Raw genomic sequence first — 22,769 nt, forward strand, 5'->3', positions numbered from 1 at the left:
AATTAAATTCTCCTTCTCCTCTTCATTAGATTATTTTCTATTGTCAGCGTAGTTCTTTCATTTCTTTTACATTGTGCTGCACTACAACAACTCAGGCTGTTAATGGTGATCATTAACAGCCTGAGTTGTTCAACTGATAGCTATGCACTCAGTGGGCCAACGAGGAGGAACAGGAAGTCGTTGCCATTGTTTCTGCCCTCGGTTTTACCTCTCAGGCAACACTTTGATTTAACTTATTTCTAGTGGGTTGTAGAGAGAGGGCACTGCAGGTAGCATTCAGCTCTGACATGATGGGACGGTGCAGTAAATAAGAAAATACAACAAACTCTATTCAATGGGAAGGAACCATGGTTAGAGTAGAGTTTTCATTAGAACAGAATGAAACGTAACTTACCCTTTTATTGTCACATGTTGTAGACTAATTCAAGACAGCAGTGTTTTTATTTTGTCACTTACTTTATTCCTTTTGCTTATCATTGCCCTATTATGAAGATATAAAAATGTCTTTTGTTCAGTGAGTGCAGTTTTGCAAAATTATGACACACATGAAAGTTTATTTCTCATAATTTTGCAATGTCTGATGCTCACAGCAGAGAGTCTAGAAGCTGAAACAAAGCAGCAGGTGGTGTTTTATTCTGTGGTTACCTGGTGATCCTGCGAGCCTCCATGAAGCTGGGTGAATCTCTTCTTCTCTTGCGGATGGGTGAGTAGCTGCGTGAGCGACGGCGAGCTCGGCTGTCTGTGTCAGAGTGGTAAGGACTGTCCCTCTCTCTGTGGGAGACACACAGAACAGAACACATAAATGTATGTTGCTCTGTAAAACAGAACATAAATGTACACGTGTTACAGAGGGAGGCTTTCACCTGGAGTTGTTCTGTCGGCTGTGTGGGGACTTGGCCTTGCTGGGGCCTTTGTCTTTGGAGGCGGAGCGTGAGGATGAGCGGCCGCTGCTCCAGGAGCTGCTGCGCTGTCTGATGTTGGCTTTGCTCCGAGACTCCTCGTTCTTCCTGTTGGACGTGTGCGAGTGGTGTCCTGGAGACGCAGATGGGCTCCGGTGGTGAGCTTGACCCCGACTAGAGCGGTGGTGTCGCTTGGAAGAGTGTCCACCTTTTGTCCTGGGGTAAAGGGCAGTAAAAAGCAGCAAATGTCAAGTGAATCTCCCTCAATGCGAAGCTGAAGTGGAGCTAAACCGCCAGCAGTGATGACAGCATGAAAATCCAGGCCTACAGTGGGGGACAAAAGGAACCCTTACTTTCTCTGATGCCGAGAGCTCCTGCCTCTGTGAGCATGGTTGTGCTGGGAGTGGGCCGAGTCGCTGCTGTGAGCAGGGGAGTGGGAGCTCTTATTCTGACCTCGCTGTCCCCCTCTCCTCCCTGATGTGTGGGTAACTGAGCTCCCTACAGCTGTGTTCCTGTTATCCACACTCCCAGCCTCTCCTGCTGTACACATGTGTCCTGCTTGGGTCCTGCTGGGGGCGCTGTGGAGCTTGTGATCTCTCAGCAGAGTGGACTGGATGCTGGCTGAGCTAGCAGTCAGGAGGTGGAGCTTCTGTAGAGAAAATGATGACCAACAAAGGGGAAAAAAGACAAAAAGAAAAAGAAAAAGAAAAAAAGGACAAAAATAGCATCAGAGTGTTTTCAGGTTGGTGATTGAGAGCTACGGTGTACTTGCCAAAAGAAGGTAAACATCTAAAAGAAAAAAGATCTATGTTCTCTCCATATGGCTTATAGATAGTCCTCTATGGTGCAGCGCATGCAATACTTGGCATGCAAAACCATAATGAGTTGAAGAAAACATAATCGCAAAAACAAACAAAAGAACTAGGAAGAGGAGGAAGAGAGGGAAAAAATAAAACAGAAGTGTGAACCAAATAGTTTAAGAGCAGAGGCAGAAAGTACAGAGCTACAGATTCTGTAGAGTAGAAAAGAGGACTTCAGTTTTTTAATGGTTAAAAAATGAAACAAAACAGAAAGAGAAGACAACTTGACGGAACATCACAGAAATGGAAGGAACAAAATAAAGATCACAATTATTGAATCAATCGAATCAGAAAACAAATCATCAGCTACTCAATTTTCTCTTTCTGGATTTTTTTTCCCTGAAGACAATTGCTGAGATGTGAACAGCGACCCAGTTTTTTTTTTTTTTTTTTTTTTTTTTTTTTTAAATGGTTACTCTTGTTTAACTCCCTTCTGGTTAACATCCACTTACCAATAAAGTGGTATTCCCTCCTTTAGTAGGTAAGGTATGAAGAAAAGGGAAAAGTGGGGCAACATAAGTGCATCATTAGATTCACAAAATGCAAGAGAAAAAGACACAAAACCCTTCCCTGCCAGTGACTCATGAGACAATGCATGGAAATCAATAGAAAAAAACTCAAAAGCAAAGAGGAAAACCACAATGTGCAGGGAGTCCCTCACACAGAGAGTAAATCCTCTGGGCCCAGTCACCTTCCTACACATCAAAGAGCAACAGGCTGGCGAGAGTTAAAGGTATGTTCTTTACCTTTGTTCTCTGGACTGCGGGGCAGGTGTTAGTTTACAGCCTGACATCTTCACACAGTGACTACCTCAGAGTGCTTGTGGCTCCTTCAAACGGGACTGTAGCTCTTATACGTGTACATGAATGTTCTTCCAGGGAGTTTTTGCTGCATACTAGTGATTATCATTACTGGTTCCAACCATATTTCTTGATTATCATTGGTTATTTAACAGGGTATGACTAATGAAAGAAGCCCCTCAAAAAACATTACAGATAATTCAATAGGCTTTTAGCACTTCACACATGATCTCAGTTTAAAAGGATAAGGCATGATATTATGATTATATGTTTCAGCACATCATCAAAAAGACCAAATGTTTACGATCGTACATGCTGTACGTTTCTTCACTGTCTCCAACATGGGCAAAAGAGTGTGTTTCAGAGACAGTACACAAACAAACTAATCAGTGGGAATGCTCACTAGAGCAGAAAATGTGTACTCAAGTTTAGTTAAAAATAATCTGGACTTTGCCCAGATTCTTCTAAACGATATGTCTTTAAACATTAGCATGTTTTTATGAGTCAGTGCCCCTGGTTACCCCCTGTTACCACACACATCTTAGGTAAAGAAGATGTTTTGAAATCACTGACAGATACATATAAATGAGGCCAGTTTTAGGCAAGTTAGCTCATGTGGCTCTCAGGTATCGAGGACTCAAAAGCCACTGTGTCCAGGACTTCACCTTTGCTGCACCTGGCTTCAAGTGCTTTAAGTGTTAACATTAGTGTGTTCAGCAGCTTCACGTGGAATTGCATAGAAAAAGGCTGCCAATTTAGCACTGAAAGTGTGAGCGTGTTAGCTTGTTGATGTTAGCATTTTGTTCATTTGCAGCCTAACAGTGCAGTTCCAGCTGTATACTCCTGTAATATATTATATACTACTGGTTGACCGCATCAGTTGTTTGTGGCTGGTTCCTGCAGACAGACTCTTTGTTAGCTTTGGTCTTTTCCAGAGATTTTTTTAATAGTGCATGCCTTATCTTTTAAACCCTGTGTGTTAAAGAGCACCTCTATGTTAAACAATCGACCAAAATAGAGCTTACATAAGTAATGCAGTAGGAGTAGAGGGACTGAAACTTGTTATACACAGTAACACTCTGCTCACTGTAAGCAGGTCATAAGAGAATCTCCAAACAAACGGCGTTTTGTATGAAAGCAAATACAGCTGGCTCTTCCACATGCATTATTATGTGCAGCCTGAACTGCTTCCTAATCTGAAGACACGACAAAAGCACCGACTGATTCTTGCAGAAAGAAGAGCTGTTCTCCACTAAAGAGAGGACAACTAAGCGGTAGAATAAGAAAACACACAACCACTGGTGCCTATGACAGTTGTTAAAAACAGTCCAGAAAAAAAAATCAATGTGGTGAAAATCATAAGACGAATGTACTAATTCACCAACAAACAGAGAGATGCTGGACAAACAGGAATGCATTCTACCAGAACAGAAAGAAAAGAAAAATGGAGAGTAATGGACCTGGAAGATAGAGCGGGATACTGGACTTCAGAATGAAGTTAAGGAGGAAAGAGAAAAAACCAGAGCTCTAATAATCCAATCTTTTGAGAGTCAAATCATAATTGATGAAGTCAAATTAATTTGGTTAAAGACCATTGGTAAACAACAGAAAGAGAGAGGGAGAGAGGGAGAGAGAGAGAGAGAGAGAGAGAGAAACATTGACGTCACTCAGGCTAGGGTGCTTGTCACATTCTCATCTGCATAAAGATCACGTGCGTAGGCAAAGCATTACCTACCTTCCATTTCAATCAGTGACACGTATGCAATATCAACAAAAAAAGGAAAGAAAGAAAAAAGAAAAAAGGAGAAAGGAATGTTCTCCGCAGCGAAATGGGAAAAAGACAATGACCTCTTTTAGTATCAAAGCTACATATTGAGTCCAGAGACTGAGGAGAAATAAACAAAACAAAAAAAGAAAACAAAAATCCAGATGGAATTCAAACTCAAATCAGAAACAAAGGATGAATCTATCAGCTATATGATTTGCTTTGTCTTTTTCGCTTGTACAAATGCAGCCATATTTGTATCAAAACAGGGGAGGGAGGATACAGGGAAGCGGATAGAGTTAATTTTCATATTAGTGGACATCCATGTAGAGTAGCTAAAGGGAGGAAGATGATGATGAGGAGGTGGAAGAGGAGGAGGAGGAGGAGGAGGAGGAGGGCATGCATGCAGAGCTGGCTGATGTGAAAGATGTGTGGGAAGAAAAATGCAAGGACAACGAGAGTGAGACGTGAGTCACACAGGACATAGATGAAGAGGTGGGAGAGGAGGAAGAGGAGGGAGAGGAAGAAGGGGAGGAGAGTGTCAGAGGGGGCAGTCACTGCTAACGATGAACCAACTAAAGAGTCTGAACATTAGAAAGGGACCCCAGTCACATTTTGGCCTGGGTCTTCTCCAGCAGCAGAAAAACCACTTCTCTACTCTGCTACTTGTTTTTGGACGGCAGCCCAGCTGTCTGCCAGGCAGAGGGAACTCAGGTACAGCAAGAGGGGCCTGAAGGAGCCCTGTCAAATCTGAGGGAGCTCACGTTCAAAATGGCTTGGGTCCCTTTATATAAAAGTAACATGTTCATGTATGTGTGAGCTGTCCTAGTTATTAGTCCATGGTCTCATGTTTAAAGACATTAATAATGAGCAAGGAGATGACGACTATCCACGTTTGGGACTCTTTCATCCAACATGTGGCTGGATGCTTCCCATAGAAAAGCTGAGGGGAGCTGCATTAATAAAAACGTAATTAAAGCAGGGCCACTTAGCCCGTTGCTGTAAGTCCTGTTCTCTCTTAAAACACATGTGGTGTTTTTAAAAACTTTTCATAGAGAAGAAATGATCCCTTATTGTGGTGTGCTAAGAGGAATCAAGACTCATCACTGCCCCCTTGTGGCTTGTGAGAGGTAAATACCCATTAAACTCCACACTAATGGGAGGGTAATAGCTAATCTGCATGTTTACTGCTGTTTCTGTCACTGAGTGTAGATTGGTTCATGTTTAAGCTGTCAGCTCTTTACTTAACAGTATTATATGTATTTTAATGGGGCCACACCACTATTTTTGTTTTATTGTTAAGAGTTTTCCTACATATAGTAAAGGTGTGTTATCTGTTTCCTCACCTTGCATTAACGGCTGGCTGCTGAAGCTACCAAAGATACGATAATGACCATCATCAGTCAGTTGATGAACTGGTGAAAATCAGTCAGAGGCCACAGGGAGCATACTACGCACACCAAATCAAACTGAAGAAAGATTGCTCTATTGATCAAACACCATGTTTCAGTTTTTCCACAGTCAGCTTTAAGGAGCTGTGTTATATTGACAAATGCATGTCTGCCTAACAGCTGTTACCCTGAGCGTTTCTGTGGGACGAGTTTCCCACACAGCGGATGAGACAGTTCCAAACTGAGTGAGTACAGGAACACAAACTGAGACGATAGATAAAAGAACCAGAGCTGCTATGCAGAACATTTGCTAAATCACGCAACTGCTGCAGTAACATCTTCAGTTAGATCCAGGATCTGTCCCACATAACCATCCCCCATTTTCTGATGTATTCTAGCTGTTTGTGTTGAATGGCAGCATCACTTAATGCTACAACGGAGCTGCTTTCATGATGTGAGAGAATGACATGCTCCTCTGTTACTATAGCCTGCCTGAGCGGGGTCAAACAGACCCATCCTCTACTGGCCTGAACACATGATGGTACAAAGAGTCAGGGACAGAAGAGATACTGCCACCTAGGGACGACATGCACATCAATGTGGTAGAGTAGAGAAGTAAAGAGGAACATGTGGTGGTTTGGCAGGAGCTATCTGACACCTGGAGGAGAAGAGGATCTATCACCGAGCAGAGCATGTGTTTGAGAAGAAAGACAACTGCATTAACAAAGAGAAACTATCACACATACCCAGTTAACCTACTTGATCCAGTTCCAAAGCATTTGAGTGCTTTTTATATAAATGAGACAGAAAGATTTGGGCATTTATTCAGGGGTAATATACCATTTTGATTGATAAGGAAAAAAAACAATAATGAGTGAAATAAGCAGTGAGAGAAAGACAGAGATAGATCAGGTGAGACCTCAGAGACACATGCAAGCTGGAGTAGAAAATAGGAGACATCAGTTCTCAGGAGTGAGCGTTCGTAGCGCATTTAGATGCATTCATCAGAAGAAGTTCATTTGATCCTAATCTAAGTGAAGCCTTTTGTTTTATTCCGACATAATGTGCCATCCTACCACAGCTCTAATGATCCATTCACACACAGAATGACTTAGAGCTCAACACAGGCATCGTCTTTTAGGTAATCAGAGGCTACAACACACAGTGAGCAGGTCTGGAGTAAATGTACTGTTTTAGACACCTATTGTGAGTAAATGGTGCTGCTTTTTATTTGAGGTACAGGGTAATGTCCTCTGTGCTCCCCACAGAGCGTCCACTGAGTGGCAGGTTTCGGGTTCAGCTATATGACATGGAAGATTTAAAACGACTACATTAAAACACATCAAACAACTATTGCTGTGAAGACTTTGCGTTGACCTTGTCATATTTAAATGAAAATAACATGTTAAAGGTAGGGTAGGAGATTTGGAAAACTCAGTGAGAGTCACCCAGATTTCTAAAGTAAACACACGCCCCTTTCTCTTGGAGCTCACCTGGAAGCCACGCCTCCCAATCACATGGACGCGCATTACCTGAAGATGAGCTGTGACTTCGGCCATCATGCATGTACCTCTCTGGTGTGCACAGAGCAGGAAGAGAGTGACAACCAGCCAATACTCCGTGCAGGTTTCCACCCGCAGGATTGGCTGATGTTTTTAGCGTTTTATAGCTTCCACAGATGATTCATATTCTTCGTTTTAAAGCGAAACTGCCAAACTAATTGGTTTGATTGTTTTGAGATTTGATTGTAAAGAGAAGTTACACTAATTTATCAAAAAGTGCACCAGAATGAAATCTCCTACCCTACCTTTAACATGTACATGTATGTCATGTCTTGTAGATTGATATAGTGAGTTACAGGGAAACATTCAGCTTCATATGCCTCTTGGCTTTCTTTTACAATTGTAGAGATGCAGGCAAGTGACACCTGCTACATATGTTAATGAATACACTAAACCCTTTTTTTTCCTGCTTTCTGTAAAAAGACAAAATGCTTTTCATTTTCATGTGGGAACCTCCCTCCTCTCTTAACTGCTCAGCATCTGTGCACTGGGAGAGCCTGAGCCACGCCTATTTTTAAGTCAAATCAATAGGACAGCGTATGAGCATCTTATTTGTCCTTTAAGCATATATTTTGACAGTTAATGCTACATGTGCTGCATTTCACTTGATTTCTTCTTCTTCCACAGCACAAACAGCTGATGCCTGTTCAAACCCATGCTTTACTATAACTTCCCTTGTGCTGCTAGGATCAAGACTTTCCTTGAAGTAATTGGATTAATGAGGTTCAAAAAGGAATCACAGATTGCTATCACTTTAAAGCAGACATCTGATTGTGACTCTTGGTGTAGCAGCTAATTAAGACTTTATCGGCAGTAAAAGGTAGAAGTTATCACTCGGCAGACACATTCTCTTTGATATTTCTCCCCAGGTGTGGACCTGTGAGGGGGGAGCAAACATTTGAAGCAGTCACACCTGTCCCTGGCTTAACCTCCTTTTTTTTTGTCTCAAGCCATAGCAGGCAGCCTGCTCAGAAAAACACAACACATCTTTTTGCTCATTCATTTGGAAACATTGTGTGCCAGCAGCTCACATTTCCATTCTGAGGTGCTGTATGCTAATGTTGTGCTCTGACTCAGAGGATGTGTGCTGAGCTGAAACCTTTCTTTTCTTTGCTCCCTCCCTCTGTTACTGGCAAACAACAAGAACAAACAAACAACAACAAAAAAAACAAAACATAAAATATGGCAGAGGAGTCAAAGAGAGCCATAAATAAAGCAGCAGGAGCGGCAGGTTTCACACAGGACAGGAGCGTCTTACACATGTCAGAAAGAATAGTATTAATAAAAATAACTGGCCTGCAATGAAAACAAACCTCTCGGTTTCTAAGAAGATGAGAATTCATGTGAACCAACACAAGTTAAAACTCATTTGCAGACACTGTGGTAGATGTACCGCTGGAGTGGTGTGGTGAGGAGGGTTGGAGGGGGAGTGGGGGGAGGGGAGTGGAAGCAAAGTAGAGGAGATTACGTACATCGTTTCCTTTCTCGCCCTCGCCGTGGTTGAGTCTGCTGGCCTTGCCGTTGCGGCTTCGCTGGGTGTGGTCCCCGTTGTGCCAGGCGGTGGGGCTGGTGGAGCCCGGGGACAGCGAGGTGCCTAACGCCTTGTGTCCGTCCGTCTTGTGCTTGGAGTTCAGTCTGGAAAGCGGCGCAGCACGACACAGATTGGTGTTAATGTCACATGCTAATAAGATAGATAAGGATTTCACAACAACAGAGGATGTTTAAAATGCTGCTCTGTTATCTGATCATCTCACAACAAACCCAAAATCATCACTAAACAACATGAAGGCCTTAAGCAGTAAGACGTCACATGCAACATTAAATGACTGACAGTGTGACTAACAGTGAACACTTTTTTCATCACACCAAACATGAGTGCAGAGTGAGATATCACAGCCATTTAATGGGGGTTATTATAAGACATGCTTAGGAGCCCTATTTGTATCCTAATCTATCCCCCTGAGGGCTCTGACTAAATGAGACAGAGACACTGACAGTCACCAGGGCAACGGCTCAACAGTCAGTAGAGCAACATCAGTGTGTGACAAAACTGTGTGTGTGTGTGTGATGAGGGGTCTACCTTGCGGGAGATTTGGAAGTGCTCCGAGTGGAGGACAGGGAGGCGCTACGGGAGCTGCAGCAGCTGCCTTGACGCTGTGAACTCCTGCTGGGGGTCTCACCAGGGGACCTGACGATTGGACGAACACAACACACACACATCACAGGGACACACATGCCACAGCTAGTGTCAATCTCATGATATGTAAAACAGTTGATGTGCAGCCAAGTCTTTTCAATATATATTCTAATCAAGACAGGGTGCTATGTACAGCATGGAAATTGTGTTGTATTCACACATAATGCTTAAGAGATGCACACACTCGTTCACATTCTGTGTGAGTCTGAGCCTGGGATAATGGGTGCAAAATACCAATCTAAATTTATGAGAGGTTGAACGTGACACCGATTGTTCCTACTGTAGGGGACTGGGACTGTTTACCATTTATTGTAGTGAATACAAAAGCCATATTGTGCTTGAATTATTCTTATACACTGCATGGAACACACTATGTGCATCAAAGATACAGATAATGAATGAAACCTTTACATTAACATATGTAGGCTCACCTCTTTTTCTGCTTGTTCTTGTCTTTATGTTTGTTCTTTGGGCTGCCCGATCTGAAAGAAAAGCCACATGTAAGATAATGAAGTGATAAGCATTAAAGCAGGGGACTCAATGTACCACTCACCTACATTTTTGTTTGAACAAATGGTAATGGATAGGCAGAAATGACAATAACACACATGTTATGTAAGGAAACTTATTGGAGGTATAATGCTTTGATGAAACAATGAGGTTCCACACACACCTGTATCTTCTCTTCTTCCGGGAGCCAGATGTTGATCTACAAAAAAACAACAAAACAAAAGCATCATTATGTCAGACGTCACATGACACTGGCCTGGATAAATCATATGCAGCAGTATATCGGTCCACGGTCCAACTTCCAGGGAATTCTGTGAATTGCTAAACCTGGATGAAGCCAGAATTTGATCTGCTGCCATCAATTTGTGTATTTTTATGATAACCCCAAAGACTAATGAGGCCAAACTCCCTCACATGTGGAATATTTCTGCATGTATTTCCGTGCAGCTCTCACAGCAGGCTTTCATTCTACAGGTGTTAGATGTTACGCTTGCTTTTTGTTCCAGGGGAAAAAAAGAAGAGTTCCACTCAAGTGTCAGTCCTCCTCTCAGAGTGTAATGATGGCAGAGCTGTCCATTCCTCCGTCCTCAGTGCTGGACTGACACATCACCTTCATATCACTTTCACCCAGTTTCCATGGTGATTAGTCAGGCCAGTCTGTGAAAGTTATTTTTTCTGAAGAGCCCTTCATCTCCCCTGCTGTTTTACACACCTACAGCATGCAGCATGGAGTGGGAGGGAGAGCCGGTGCGCATTGTGTTGATTCGCTGAAAGGGGAAGTAATAAAGCTGTCACAGTAATGTATGTGGCTGATATGTGACTCAGAGCTGTGGCCTCAGTACCAGGCCATGTTTCCCCTGTGGAGGGAATGGACCGGGAGCTGCTGTTTATGTGGTGTTATTCTGGAGATGACATTATTCTTCTCGTCTCTCCAGTCACAGCTCAATCCCTCACCACGTCTTCTGCTGGATGGTAGAGTTGAGACAAATATGCATCCAAATGGGCTCCAGCATAGCGTGGAGCTGTTACATTAAAATGGGCTGCAAATCACACAGCAGCAGCGGACAGGGATGTGTAGTGATACTTCGCCCCTCCTTTCCTAATCTGCACCTTAAAAAGCAGCATCAAAGAGGATGCCCCGTTTTTTTATACATTATTCATACATCAACAGTACCTGCAATGCAGAGCATCCTTGCTGTGAGGCTGGGTGGGGGGGTGTATGGCTGTGGGAATGAAGAGGGAGGACAAGTGGTGGACTGGGATGTGTGTGGATGGATGAGAGGTGGGGAAGCAGAGCGGGGCAGTGCAGTGATGCTCAGCACTTTAGTGAGAGGCTCATTTTTCTTGTTGTTGTGCACCCCCATACAGACTGGGTTATTAGAGCAACACATTTAGCACCCTCCCCCCCGAGTCAGGCAGAGAACGAGGGGAGGAAAGTGGAGAATGAGGAGGATGAGGAGGCTACTCTACAATTGCTTATGATATCCCAAGGCACCGGACAAGTTTTTGGTTGATGAGATCTTGCTATTTGTCTGCATCTTCCATTCCCTTCCTCCAGCATTGTCCTCCTTATTCCTCCTTTCCATCGTCTGTTGCTCTTCTTTTTCTTAATTCCAGTTTTCTTTTTCATCTCCTCTCTCTTTCTAATTTACTTCTCCCCTACTTTTCATGCAGACTTGCTTCTCTCCTCATACTATTTCCACTTTTCTTCCAGCCTTCCTTTTTTTTCTTCTTCCTGTCTCTACAGTTCTTCCTTTCCTTCAGTTAACCCTTTTACCATTTATTCTCTGTTTACTTCATCTTAACAGCCTTTGTTTCTTTCTTCTCTTCCTGTTGTTCTTACTTTGATTCCTATACTACCATTATTCATCATCTTTTTTGTCACCAAACCTTCCTTTCTGTCTTCACCACTATGTGAAGGCTGGATTACTGTAATGCACTCCTCATTGGGATTCCTGGCAGGAGCCTTCAAAAGCTACAGTACGTACAGAACAGCGCTGCCAGGATCCTGATGAGGCTGCAGAAATACCAACACATTACCCCCGTTCTTCACGCACTCCTATCCTTCCTATCCACTTCCGCATAGAATACAAACCCCTCCTCCACACTCACATGTGTCTTCACGGTAGTGCCCCTGAATAGCTTGGATATTCTCACTCCTCACCCCGCACAAAAACCCCAGAACCCAGTCAGGCCGGAGGCACAAACTGCAGCCTCCCAGGACTCACCTGAAGAGCGTGGGCGACAGGGCCATGCGGCCGCTGCTCCTCCTCTGTGGAGCGCCCTGCCAGAACACTTCAGAGCACCACAGATGGGGGATGCTTTTAAAAAGGCTTAAAGACCTCCTTTTTATTTCATGCTGGTTTTCTTTTTATCTTCTATTTATTGATTGATTTTATTCTATTGTTTTTATTGCCGTTATGTGGTTATTACAAATTATTTATTATTACCACTATGTCCACTTTCCTTCCTGTCTTCTTGTCGTTCCTTTTCTTCTCATTGTCCTGTCTTTTTCCTGTCTTTCTTTCTTCTTCCTGTTTTTTTTTATTCTTTTCTTTCCTTTTTCATCATCTCTTCACTTCCTTTCTGTCCAAGATCCTGTCCTGCTTCCCTCACATTTCTTCCAGTCAAATGATCGATCTGTTGTGCATCTGTTTATTTTCCTGATAAGTGAAACATTAAAGGTACAAGTATATCTCTGAGCACCCATCACTGTGAGGCGAACTACTGGCAAACCCTTGTAAAATCACTTTCCTAACTTGTGACAACAGATCACTGATGACACACACTCACCTGTCTCGCTTGTGTTTCTTCCCACTCTTTTTCTTCTTCTCTCTGCGGGTGGGTGAGGAGCTGCCAAACCTATTGATGGAGAGAAGAAGAAGAAGGATGCATCCATGCCGTGACTGTTAAATGAGCCTCAGATTGCTCCTCAATTCATCCTTATTTTTTCCTCAGTATTGTGTTATATCACATTACACCTCAGAGGGGAGCATTGTTAACAGAGGTGCCATCTTATAGAAGCCCAGCTGACTTCTCTCTCAGCCCTTTGTACCCAGCTTCATTCATCTCTCTGCCTTTCTCCCTTTATTCTACAGAATGTTCCTCTTCCTTTCACTCTCACTCTTATCTCCTTCTTTTGCTGACCTTGTCAAAAGAAAATGGAGGATGAGTCTATACTTTGCTAATTATTCTCCACCCCGTCTCCACAGTTCTGGTATCTGATGGCTCATTTGTGACATTCACACCAAAATAATTGGAATTCCGTTTCACTAAAAACCAGTGTAATTATTCTGTCAGGGGAGTTGGAGGGAAGAAAAAGGGACCACTTCATCAGTGGGAGCCATTTCCACTCACCGACTTCGTCGACGGCCAGATTTCTTCTTCTTCCGTTTCTTAGGACGAGGGGATGGAGAGCTGCTTGATTTCCTCTTCACTCTGAATTGGCCGCAGAAAAAAAAGAAGAGGAAGGAGATCAAAAGCAAGAAAGGCAAAAATCATGTACAAGTGATTGTTATTATAATCATTTTCACTTTTCAATTTCTGAATACAGTTATTTGCCGCTGTGCTTTTACCACCATACATGTGTGTTTTCACACAATACACAATAGTCACACAATACATCATACACCTCTACATGCATACACTGAGTTCACTTTGCAGGTACCTTTGAAGGACATTATATTTTATCAGAAGTAATGGCTGATGACAGCTAAATACATAAAACCCAGTAGCTTCAGCCTACTTGTTGTCACCGTGGTAGTCATAGTCTCCATCTTCATAGCTGACCAATTCAGGGTCCTCCTCGTACTCGTCGGGCTGATAGTGAAGGTGATTGACCCTAAACACAAAGAGGCAAAGATGATCAGGTCAACACTGTGTCTCTGTGGTTTTCGATGCAAACATGCAGACAGACTGTAGCACATCTGTACTGAGGTTCCTGGAGGTTTCTCTGCTGCCGCTGTGCCCTGCTGTGTGACCATGGCAACTGCAGACACTGCAGAGGAGGAAACAATACAGGAGATGATTTGACAAGTCACATCTAAATCAGCAGAGAGGAGACGGATCGATGAAGAGAAATGGATCAACTTCAGCTTCAAAGTCTGACTCCAAATTATCCAGTGTGGGACAATAGGGAGTAAATTATGTCACTCATGTCATATTGGTAATCATTTCCCCTATTTTAAACTGTGATCTTGAGATGTGTGCTGAAAATACACAAAGTGCACAGCAGCAAGAGTCTGAGGACTGCAGAGTGCTGAGATCAGAGGAAGTCATGACACCCTGCTATCTCACATCCAGAGCAGAGAACACTGACAGCTGATGGGTGCTTACTGTCTGAAGCATCCTGCAAACCAGAAGAAGGAAGTGTCGCGCTGAGCCGTGCTAACTACAGTCCAACCTTTAAGTTTGTCTTTGAAAGAATACAGTGGGCCACAGCATTCGTTCTACAGGACACTGGTGAGTAGGACTACAAATGAGGATGAAAAAAAAAAACAACATGGTCCAAACGTCCACAAAATCCACAAAACTTTCCACTTAAACTGATCAAGATCAGCTCTGGAGTAAATGGAAATGGATCAAAGGACACAAACAGGGAATACTGGCAAGAAAGCAGATATACTGTGAGACAAACAAGACGGAACAACGGGGAACAGGTGGAACTATCAGGGAAAGACGACAGCAGGAAGTGCAATAAACCATGAAGCACAAGCAAGTAATGCTTTCAAAATCAGGCAGAAAATATCAATAACTCGAACTATAACGTGGGGATATAACAGTCACATTTCCACTCTGGGCTGTTTCATGTAGCCGTTTCCTCTCTCTCTGCCTGTTTTCTGTCACTATCACTATTTGACACTGTAAAATACGTAACTATGCATAAAAACAATTGTCAGCCCTTCCTAGTGGATAAACGATGCAATTAGGCCTGTTTATAAACCAGCTTCTTGTAACTTCTAAATCAACTGATATCTGCACATGAGTGTTTGGACTTGGTCATAGGTTAAACTTAGATGCTGACTTAAACTGAGTTTTGCAGGCATGGTCAAACTCACTGGGCAAAATCTTTCTGCATAACATATAGCCAGATGATGAGAACATAATCCAGGAACTCAGCACTTGACTTGTTATTGTCACAATTTGACAGAATTTCATCTTGTCAAAATTGACAATGCCATTCAATATGGTCTGAGTGGTTAATCCAACCTTGTAGCTAAACCAGTATTTGATATTAGCAGGTGTTAGCATAAAGGCACTAATGGTCAGTTACAACATCATTCATCTAGCAGGAACCACACAGTTGTGCACCGAATGCTATGTTAATTTATGCATCAGTCTGTCAGCTGTATTTATCTTCTGACATTGCCACTCTGCCAGTGTAGTTAAAAACATTCCACCCCCTCATTTCTAACAAAAAGAAAAATGAAAAAAAAGAAAAAGAAAAAAGTCTGATCCTGACAAACTTTTTGTGACTTTACTTCTATACCAACACTTGTAATTTTCCCTCACCCCAGCAGTGAGAATATCATCAGCTCTGACAGCCTTGCAGCTCAGCTTGTGGGATTCATATCTTCTCACTTGTCTTTTTCACACGTACTGTATTGTATACTGACAGATGGCTGAATCCTCCTCCCTAATCCCTGCTGCCCCACTACCCCCATCCCTCTTCTGTGGCCTCCCCTCATCCCCCAAATCTTGCTAGGTTTTCATGCAGGCTTAAGAAACCGATATATAAAAACCACACTGATTGTTTTCCCTCATGCTGTCCCGCCGCTCTGACCTTGTTATGTGCCACTATTGTTACAAACTCAGCTCTAGGCTTTAGTTACACAGATATCTGGCAACACAGAAGTCATCTGGATTAGAGACAGAGATATAACCTCGATGACTGACCGTGCTGCCTCAATTAGCAGCAGAGAGATGAAAACAGGCAGGAGTAATGAGACGAAGAGGCTGAAGTGACACACAAACTATTCAACAAAGCAAAGGATATCGCATCCTGAGGAAGATCACACACACACACACGTTGGCAGGGTTTACATCAGATCAGGACAGAGTGGAGGACTGATGCAGGGAGAAAGACTAAATAAGAGGTGTTAAGTATCAGGAAGGAGAGAAAGGGGCAGATTTAACCAGTTCTGGCAGTTTGTTAGTAAAACAAAAATAAGGAGGCAACAGAGTCTTTAATTGGCTGAGCACCATTGGGCACAGCAGGGGTGCCGAGTACCAGCAGAAAAACCTCACTTTACAACGATGGTCCTTTCCCCTTTCAATCACACACACAGCAGCACTTATTCCGATTAATAATCATTACAAAAATCCTGTTTTTCAGAAGTTAAGCAACAAACAGAAAGCAGAGGGGTGAGTGAGGCACTGTGAGATAGAGACTAAAAACATTTCAGATAAAGCATCCTCTGCAAGTTGACATCATTCGCTTTATCACTGAAAAAAGAAAAAATGTCCCACTTTAGAGTGCCCCAAACTACAAAACCAGACATTTGTCAGACAGAGACTCACTAATGTCTCTATAAACGTCTTACTCTCATTCAGTTGAAATACAGAGACCTCGGAAAGCTACAGGCCTGAACAGACACAGGCTGTCAGCCTGAGCAGCAGCCTGAGCAGCAGCCTTCAGACACAACTCAGGGTCTAAAAACAGTGACAATTTCTCTGTGTGAATAGTAACACCTGTTTAATCGATAGAGGTACAATCAGTATTCAGGATGGGGTTCTTCTGAAGGTCTTTATCACCAGATCCAAATGGATTTTGCATAATAAGAACAAATAAAACCACAGTTCCATTTTATTGAGCTATTATTTTGAAAAACACATAAATAATGTACGTTCACATACATTATTTATTCTTTTGATTCTAAAGCACTGAGAGAAGGTAAAAACAGGCCAATAATTCCACACCACTGAAGCAGCGTGTATGTATCTGGTGCCCAGATGGATTGTACAGAGCCAGACTTGTCACCATGGCAGCCTAAAATAGCAAAGAGAGACGGACTTCTTAAAATGTGTTTTATGTTGTGGATGGGTCTGTTTTAAAGCAAAACTATGATCTTAGCCTAAACCCAACCAAGTAGTTTTAATGGCCTTTTGTTGGCGTTTGGCCTAAAAAAGTCTTTTTAGGCCACACACTGACCCTGTTTGGCCTAAATTAAAGCACAATGCCAGAACGAGCAATTAACAACAATTTAAATCTACTGGTCCCCATGCTCAGTCATTAGTGATAAATCAACTAATTCCCCATTCTGCTGTTAATCCCCTAATTGATGTCATGCAATATGCTGGAGACATCTGTCCCACCCAGGCAGTGTCCCTGTTAGGAAGATGAGTGAGTGCCCCTGTTTTAATGCTGTCCTGGTATAGGAAGAATCTCCCTAATTCAGCCACTGTCCCTGGAACATGATGGACTACAGCCAAGGTCCACCTCAGGGCTGCAGCACAAAGCAGTGCAGCTCATTTGTATCCTCTCTCACACAGCCACTCTGTCGCTGAAGGCACGGATATATTTCTATTGCAGCAGAGAGTTATAGTTTGTTATTCTGAGGGGAGGTGGGTGGAGGTCGGGCTGATAACTCCTCATCATGTGGGTGGAGGCGGCTGCTTAGGTGCCAGTCTTGTGAAAATGAAGGATTGACTGCGCTCGTAGTTTATAAGCTGAGTTTCACAGTGTGGATGCAGATCGATTATTTACAGCTGAATCCACATATGTATTTATGTTAATGATGAAAGGTCAGGCTCAGGTATTTCATTAAAACAGACATGTGAAGCCCAGGGTCAACACCTCCATTGATCCCGCCCTGATGGCACCTTCTGGGTGTGTAAGCCTGTAAAGCCCTTTTACACACCGCATTTCTTCTCTTGCTGTGTTGCTATCCATTCTGCAGGAAATCAATGTGGGACACCGGTAAACAGAGTTATGAGCTAGCACATCCATGCTTACTGCTGGCTGTTCATTGCCAGTGTGTAGGAGTATTAAGCTACAGCTGAGGGGTCTAGCCTGTCAATAGTAGTAGTCTCTGTGGAAAAGATGGCATCTGAATAATACCTCCCAGCTGAGCAAACTCAAACACTCTGAAGGCAGCCATATATTTGACAGCATAATGAAGCCAGCAGTCATCAGCACATTTGCATATCTACAATACACCCTGTATCTAACATTCTTACCAGGTTCAGGTGAATAGATGATTACTGTTTAGATAAGAGTTTGCATTCTGCATGTTTGTTTTTAATATTCTAAAAATGACTAGATGCGTGTCATACATTTTTTCCATCCTAATGCACAATGCTAATGTTTTGCAGGTCTGTTCATTATGTTAGCATTGCATAATTAGCACAAAAACGTAAAGCAGAGATGACAACGAGCCATATTCACTTAATTAACTTAATATGTGACAATTTTTTTACAGTGCAAAAAAAGTGCCTATTTCATGAAAACTGATTTTTTAATTATCCTGGCTACAAACAGGTGTACCCCAGGTAGGAAGTGTCAGTCACAGAGAATACTAGTCCAACATTTTCCCACAGTTTTTGCCATTATACACTTAAATATCATTTTGGATGATGTCATTAGCCATGCATGTATTTACCACAAACCACAGTACTGAACGGTTTTGTTGGCATGTGGAATAACAAGAAATTCACCACAAAGAGAATGTGCAATGTTCGCTCAGAGAACGTTAGAAGTCTTTCTTCTCTCTGTCCTTTCAAGTAGCACATAGTCTCTGTTTTTAGGCCAAGAAAATACAACTGTGAGAATGTGCTGTCCAACCATGATTGCAGGATGTCAACAATCTTTAGATTTAGATTCAGACTCTAGATAAATTACAGGGTGCAAACAAGCAGCACACGCTTGACTCTATATCTATTATGAGGCTTAGAATGAGTTCGAACAGTACAGTAAAATGTTGTACAATTAATTTTAAAGAGTAATATTAATAAAAACATTTTTAAATGTGCAGGACTCTTTAAAGCGAGAGGACTGCGGCACAAGTTGGTCATTAATATGAGTGGCAATCCATGTTTACTGCTGGCTGTTTGTCACTGTGACTAATATGAAAGACTCCTACTGCATTAACATTATTCCTCTAGTGCAGGGGATTTCTGATCTTATTATTAGTGGCAGCAAGTATCAAGGGGGTCAACTACAGATTAATTAAAGCATGCTTGCGAAAATGTTTTTCTTGCTAAGGACAGAGCAAGATAGATTATTTCAGACACAGAGCTGTGTGTGTGTGTGTGTATGTGTGTGTGTTGTAAGGCCTGGGTGAGTGTAGAGGATGAGGAGGAGTGGGAGAATAACAACCCTGCAAATTACAAGCTTCTCCAATTTTCCACATCAAGGCCTTTCTGGAGAGGGAATGCTGCAGAAATTGAGGTAAGCGCTGACATCCCCAAATTGGCCCCGACTCTCAAGTGCCCTTGAAAGTGAACCAATGTGAAAAGCAAAGCAAACAAAACTTCCAGCAGCTTTAAAGCTTACTTTCTTTGGGCCATAAACATTTTTATTGTGTCCAGCCTGCTGTACCTCCCTGGCCCGGCCTTCCTCATCATTTCAGCGTGGTCTAGTTAAATGTCAGACACCGGCTGAGGTGCAGAGGAGGGAGAATCATTAGCTGAGTCTGTGAGACAGGAAGCATCAGCGTTATTACCAGCCATTAGTTCAGAGACATCAGGTTGGGTCAGCACCACCGCCGCCGCCGCCGCCGGCGGCACCTCTCTCTTTCTCGCACATTCAGTATGTCGCGCTGAATCGGGAAGGCCACCACGCATACATCCTGCTGTTGCCATTTCTCATGTGTTTTTTTTTAACCCGGCTGTGGCCTTTGTGAAAGTGTGTGCATGTCTTTCTCTGATCTGGACAAAGACTAGACACACAGTAATTCTTTTGATTGCTATAATTCCGCCTGTGCTTCCCTCAGATGAGGCACCCTCCCACCTTGTGCTCAAAGCTCGAACGAAGCTTAATGCTAAACAAATTGACAATTATCATGCCAATCTTCGCCTCATTGGCTTCCAGCAGAGTTTAGAATAGACTTTAAAATGCCACTGATTATTTTCAAAGCACCGGGGTTTAACCATTCCCTGTGTGTTCAGATGAAAGCATTGCAAGTCAAAAGCCAAGTTCAAATTAAAATTTATTGCACTTTTGCAATTACAGTCCACATTATTTGGAACTTACCGCCAGAAGACATTATTAGAGAGGCAGGCCTTTTCTCATAACCTCTTTTAAAATCAATTTCTGCTGATATGTATTGCTGTCTAGTTGTATTTGATTAATTTAATATGAAGCATTTGCATTAATCTTAATTAATTTATCATCAAGGGTACGAAACTTTTTGAGTTGCTAAATAAATTAGCTGAGAAAAAAGTGTGTTAGACTGAGAGGAGAGAACTGTGTGTGAAGCAAAGGGAAGAGGAGAGATGAATGTCCCTGCATGCACATGAGCTGTGTATGAAAAACAAAGTATTTTATTTGGATATTTAGAAAATGTTCTGAAAAACAAAATAAATCTTATTGTTTTGCATGTTCAGCCCTCTAACCTTCTCTGAGCTGACACAATCACACCTTTGCACTATTTACTGTGGCAGTTAAAAATAATATTATCACATCCAGCCTTGTGCTTCCACCAGATTAATTGCGGAATAAAGCAAGAATTTGGTGTTTTTCTGTCGTGATCCGATATTGAAGGCTGACACTTTGACAGCACTGCAGAATAATAAATTATTAAAGTCATCTCAAAGTGCACGCCAATGGCCCGAGGGAGCTCTGCAGATTTTTAAAGCCTGTGTTTTTCTAATCTTTTCACTGATGGTGTGAAAGGTGTGAAATGATTTTCACTTACTAATAGTCACCATCATGCAGAATAGAAAAGACCATAAATGAGTTTTCAAAATCGTAAAAATTCAGACAGTGTTTATTGGGTTCATTCGCACTTTGTAATGCTCCAGTAACACAACAGGTGGTGGGCTACTTTTAGCTCTGTAATCAGCTGGTCAAATATTGCTTTTGTCACTACCGGATAACACACAACTTGCTGTGTTTGATTTGAAACCTGTACACAGTAGAGTACAAGAAAATGTATCCTAAGATTCTATTCTCAGAGCAAATTTATCTTTTATTTTTTTTAATCTCCTGGGTCTTTTCCTGTGTCTATTGACTTAACTCAGTTTGCACTAGACTATTATTTCTTCTTTTTTTCTTCATTTTTAAAGTAGTTTTAGTATAGTTTTTAGTTATTAGTTTTTAATAGTTGTTGTTAACTTGTTAATATCATCTCCTACAGATGCATATATGTTTTGCAGTAGAAATCCTGTTCTTTCAGTAGACAGATATTTTTGTAAGCAAAAAAAAACATCAAATCTGACGTGGAGTAACTTACACTGGTTGTGTCTGTGATCCCTCTCTGGTGATAACTCCCTCTTTGTCCATCAGCATTTGTCTGAATGTGCTCACTTTCTGTCTGATCTCTTCCTCTGTGTACCTGAGGATATAAAGACACATCAGTTAGAAGTGAAATACACACACACACACATACATTCATCTCTAGCCTGCAGACTCCCGGGTTCGGTAGTGAGCAAACAAGGATGAAAGCGAATTCTTTTCTGTGTTAAGCAGAGACACTTTGAAAGGACTATGAAGAAAAAGCGAAGTGAAGCAGCAGCTTTTAATAACAGAGCTTATTGCAGCAGGGGCATCGGCGAGGCGAACCACCATCCGTCATAACTGCCAGATGCTCATTTAGGAGCTGTGTCATCTTCTTCTATCAAACCGTCGGAACAAATGGCAAAGGCTGTCTTCTGACCAAAAATTAGACTCGGCCAATTCTGATGACTCACTGTCAACCTCTCCAGCCCGCAGCAGGCCCGATGTGCATGTCATGTTTTATTCTGAAAACGAGCGCAGTAACTCGCTGTGTTGAGATTGCAGGGCAGCGTGAGGAGCTCTCAACATGCTGACACAGACAGAATACTGCAGACCGCTGCAGAGTCACGCGAAAGAAGTGACTGTGTGTGTAACACTAATATGTGTTCATATGTTCGAATTTTACAGACATATGTTTTTTGTTTAATTTTAGGTATATTGTGGCTGCCAGTGGGTACAACAGAGGAGCAGCACACTGATCAGTTACACTGTAATTTAATTGTAACGGTGCAAAACAAAATGAATAATAAAGAGCAAAAAAGCGTTTATGCAAACAGCTTTGGGCTACATCCTCCCAGGCAGCAGCGGAAACCATGGGCTGCCACTGTCACAGCTCTGCACAGTAATATTTTACCCAGCTTGTCTGAACAGGTCCTGTTCTACAGGCTGTCATAGGTAGCTGTGCAAAACCATACACTCTTCAATGCTCTGATCTCCTGGCATATTCACTTCATCTTCATGCTCAGCTCAGGCTGTGGTAATGAGCTGTAATGCGCTACAGAGGCAGCGATACATGAAGGCAGAGCGGAGCAAGAAGAAGGGAGGGGAGAATTAATAAAGCTGTGATGGGGGGCTAGCAGCCAGACATCACAGAGTCAGACTGACTGGGTGATTGTAATGTTCATACCAAACTCCACAACAACAGAGATCTAGTTCAGATAAAAACCCTAATTATCCTACACTGCTTTCACAGTGAATTGGTAATAGGAACTGAATAAAAATCTTTGAAATCATTGTCCCAGAGAATCTCAACTCTCTCATCTGTGATTTCTTCACATTCAGTTTGGGATCACATCTTAAAACGAGCCTCAGTCTCAATAATCTGTACAAAGGAACACTGAGTGCTGAA

General features: G+C 42.4%; 1 protein-coding gene across 2 annotated transcripts in view; it reads right to left on the minus strand.

The window, feature by feature from the left end:
* Window positions 1–22,769, minus strand: part of srrm3 (serine/arginine repetitive matrix 3) — a 63,854-nt gene that overhangs the window by 2,935 nt on the left and 38,150 nt on the right. For both annotated transcript variants that reach the window (XR_003671734.1, XM_028421631.1), the window contains exons 3-13: window positions 21,378–21,479; window positions 13,730–13,825; window positions 13,342–13,422; window positions 12,778–12,846; window positions 10,148–10,183; window positions 9,906–9,956; window positions 9,358–9,465; window positions 8,750–8,912; window positions 1,253–1,548; window positions 864–1,115; window positions 646–771 (exon numbers count right to left, since the gene is read on the minus strand). Coding sequence is in view for 1 of the 2 variants with exons in the window: in XM_028421631.1 (XP_028277432.1) it covers window positions 646–771; window positions 864–1,115; window positions 1,253–1,548; window positions 8,750–8,912; window positions 9,358–9,465; window positions 9,906–9,956; window positions 10,148–10,183; window positions 12,778–12,846; window positions 13,342–13,422; window positions 13,730–13,825; window positions 21,378–21,479 (1,380 nt within the window). In the remaining variant the exon portion in view is untranslated. The remainder of the gene's footprint in view (window positions 1–645; window positions 772–863; window positions 1,116–1,252; window positions 1,549–8,749; window positions 8,913–9,357; window positions 9,466–9,905; window positions 9,957–10,147; window positions 10,184–12,777; window positions 12,847–13,341; window positions 13,423–13,729; window positions 13,826–21,377; window positions 21,480–22,769) is intronic.

Source organism: Parambassis ranga, chromosome 14 (assembly GCF_900634625.1).
Source record: "Parambassis ranga chromosome 14, fParRan2.1, whole genome shotgun sequence".
NCBI classification, from domain to species: Eukaryota; Metazoa; Chordata; class Actinopteri; family Ambassidae; genus Parambassis; species Parambassis ranga.